The sequence below is a fragment of the Pinus tabuliformis genome, chromosome 9 (genome assembly GCF_031772625.1).
Source record: "Pinus tabuliformis cultivar Carrire ecotype Pingquan chromosome 9, CPIR1, whole genome shotgun sequence".
Lineage (NCBI taxonomy): Eukaryota > Viridiplantae > Streptophyta > Pinopsida > Pinales > Pinaceae > Pinus > Pinus tabuliformis.
This window is the reverse complement of record NC_142307.1, coordinates 1,622,033,907-1,622,036,782: the sequence shown is the minus strand read 5'-3', so window position 1 is coordinate 1,622,036,782 and position 2,876 is coordinate 1,622,033,907. Positions and strand designations below refer to the sequence as shown.

Sequence of the window (2,876 nt, the reverse complement as noted above, 5' to 3'; positions counted from 1 at the left end):
CAATGCCTAAAAATATATCATTGTCCCAAATTTCAATATTTATTTCATTTAATACATTTTAATTCAACAACAAAGCACTTTATCCAAATGAATCTTTGTAAGCGCAAGAAGGGTGGGACAACTATGGAGTGTTTGTCCACAGTTTCAACAACTCTGAATGTAGAGGGTTGGTGAAAGATAAACAAAATAAATGATTTTCTTTTTACAGTTACGCGACATGTGCATCCCACATTCCCTTTACTTTTACCCACACCCACTGCTCCTCACTGGACCGACATGCATGTGAGGCTACCAAACATAATTTAATTGAATTTGAGGGTCCATGGTATGGTTCAGTTTTTGATATCAGTGGATGAATGGCAGGTGTTTGCTTCCTTAAAGTTTGAAATATCCATGAATTGCTGAAAGTGCTGTGCTGCTTCAAATATCCCTGAATCGCTCACACCTTCAAATATATTACTACTTCTGCAGATTAATCCAAAGACCCAGTGACCCAGTGACGATGAGAGAGGCGACAAGAGTATGTATTAAGAATGTTCGTATGGTTCGAATGCTTTGATTAAATGTAATTTGCTAATCAATCCATTCTCAGGAATTCATGATTTTGAAATCGCTAAGCACTTTATTTTTACATTGCCAGATTAAATAAGGCAAGCTTTTGGTTTTTGCAGGGGGAAAATGAGAAGAATGAGGACTCCAAAACAGTAATACTGAAGGTGTATATGCACTGTGAAGCTTGTGCCATGAAGACGGAAAGGGCTTTAAAGGGATATGAAGGTAATTTCAGCTTTTCTCTTGTTTAGGTCGTTGCAAAGAAATCATTAACTATGTGGATTTTGTTTGCTTTTTTCAAGAAATGGTGTGAGATACTTGAAATTTTGAACTGGAGCAGGGGTGGAAATAGTGATAGTTGATTTGAAGAACAATAATGTGACAGTAAAGGGGAAGGTGGATCCTCAGAAGCTTTGTGAATTTGTTGAGAAGAAATTAGGGAAAAAGAAAACCGAAGTGGTGTAGAGTGGAGACGAGAAGAAAGCAGATGAGAAGAGCTCATGTGAAAAGAAAACCGAGGACGACAAACAGCAGGAAATTATTAGAGTTGAACAGAAGGTATGTCTACTGTTTCATTTCGTAGATTACAGTCTTCTTAGGACAATGGATTAAGCAGCTAAGAAGGATGGATCAAGAACCAAGAGAAACTGATTAAGAGGATGAAAAAATATGAATTTAAAGATCCATTCGATTTTCAGTTAAAAAAATTAAAGTTGGAATGTGAAAAAAAATCTCTGTGCAAAGATTCATTTATGAGAATGGGAAACAAAGCCAGATTCGACATCTTTTTATATGAATTTTTAGCGATTCATCACATTCAGTTTTAATTTTAGGGATTCATCATATCTAGAGCGAGGAAGTGTAGCTCATTATCAAGATTCAACATCTTATCTGAGAAAATTGGTCATAGTTTTCCTATTCAAACATTCATTTTTGCTGACTAGCTCCAATATTAAATAATCTAAAAATATGAACAAACATATTTTTAATAATATATGAAAATGGATTAGGAATGTTTAGTGTTCTACTGCTACACAGATCTAAACAATGTTTAGTGTTTTTATTATAAGTGTTGCGATATTAAAACATTCTGATCAGCGATAAAACATTCTGATCAGCAACCACTCTTCACAAGTCAAGTCTTTAAATGGTCGGTTTCTGATCAACCGTCCTCATAAATTAAAGCTTTAAATGGTTCGTTGTCAGTCAACTGTAGCGATCGTTGCGATGAAGGTTCAAATGCATTGCGAAGCATGTGCTATACATCTGAAAAAAACTATCCTGAAAATGAAAGGTATGGGGGCATCTCATTGAGTCGCATTTTACAGTTCCAAATAATGATGGTGCCTTAAATGGCGGCGGCATATGTGATTTACAGGTGTAGAGAGCGCAGAGGCAGATTTTAAGAACCAAAAATGTAGTGTATGGGGGACGATGGATCCAAAGGATTTGGTGGATCATATTCACAAGAAGGCCCGTAAACGCGCCCAAGTTATACCACAGAAGAAATCAGAAAAGAGAGATGAAAAGAAAGGGGATGGCGATGGCAATCAGACCGACAGAGGCGCGTCGAGTGTTCCGAGGTATGTCATCCAGAATTGCCATCCTCCCCAATTGTTCAGTGACGACAACCCAAATGCATGTTCTCTAATGTGATCACAAAATAACGTAAATTCACGACAAGAAATCGCGTCGGCTGTTGTAGTAATGGAGATGTTGGTTACCTTCGCCTCCAATGTACGGAAGATGGTAAATCCTGAACTGGTATACAGCTATGCTACCCGGAGGAAGAAAATCTGGTTCAGTGTATAAGTGTACTATATTGTATTATACTAAAATTTGTTGAATATACATATCTGTAAATGAGAATTCATTCAAAATATACCCCTGAAGATGAGAACTCGGAAGAAATTAAGGATTGACAATTGGATATTCATTGCTTAACATGTCATTATTGTTCTGAAGTTTTCTTAAGACATTGGTTTTATTTTTTTTGGAGGTTTATGTTTTTCTTTTATTTTGAAAGCAATTTGTGGTGAATGAAGAAGAACACAATTCACGAATGAATTTTAAATAATTAAATAAAAGTAACAAAATAGTTATGACTGTTAAATATTATATAAATATTTTGAAGTAATTTGCAGTTAATACGAAAGATTTATTTTTAAAAATGAAATTTGAAATAACAAAATAATTATAATAATTAAATGTATATAATAATAAAGTATTTAATTTTATTATATATATATATATAAAAGATAATTTAAATAGGTAAAAGAATTGCAATATCCTTATAATTTTGTTATTTGGCAAATTTTACATTG

General features: G+C 34.2%; 1 protein-coding gene across 1 annotated transcript; it reads left to right on the top strand.

Annotated features, from left to right (window-relative positions):
- The first annotated feature begins 502 nt into the window (after positions 1 to 502).
- On the top strand, positions 503 to 2,364 carry LOC149155016 (heavy metal-associated isoprenylated plant protein 8-like). The gene is made up of 6 exons (XM_089444294.1): positions 503 to 520; positions 672 to 777; positions 893 to 948; positions 1,018 to 1,110; positions 1,759 to 1,846; positions 1,931 to 2,364. Exons 1-6 carry the CDS (start codon positions 503 to 505, stop codon positions 2,206 to 2,208), a joined length of 639 nt encoding a protein of 212 aa, XP_089300420.1. The 3' UTR covers positions 2,209 to 2,364.
- The last annotated feature ends 512 nt before the right edge of the window (positions 2,365 to 2,876 follow it).

Bases quoted from the DNA above. Each gene is read 5' to 3' on its own strand.
- LOC149155016 (XM_089444294.1), top strand. The intron at 949-1,017 runs GTGGATCCTCAG...GAAGTGGTGTAG, and splicing joins ATGTGACAGTAAAGGGGAAG to AGTGGAGACGAGAAGAAAGC. The intron at 1,111-1,758 runs GTATGTCTACTG...GTTCGTTGTCAG, and splicing joins TTATTAGAGTTGAACAGAAG to TCAACTGTAGCGATCGTTGC.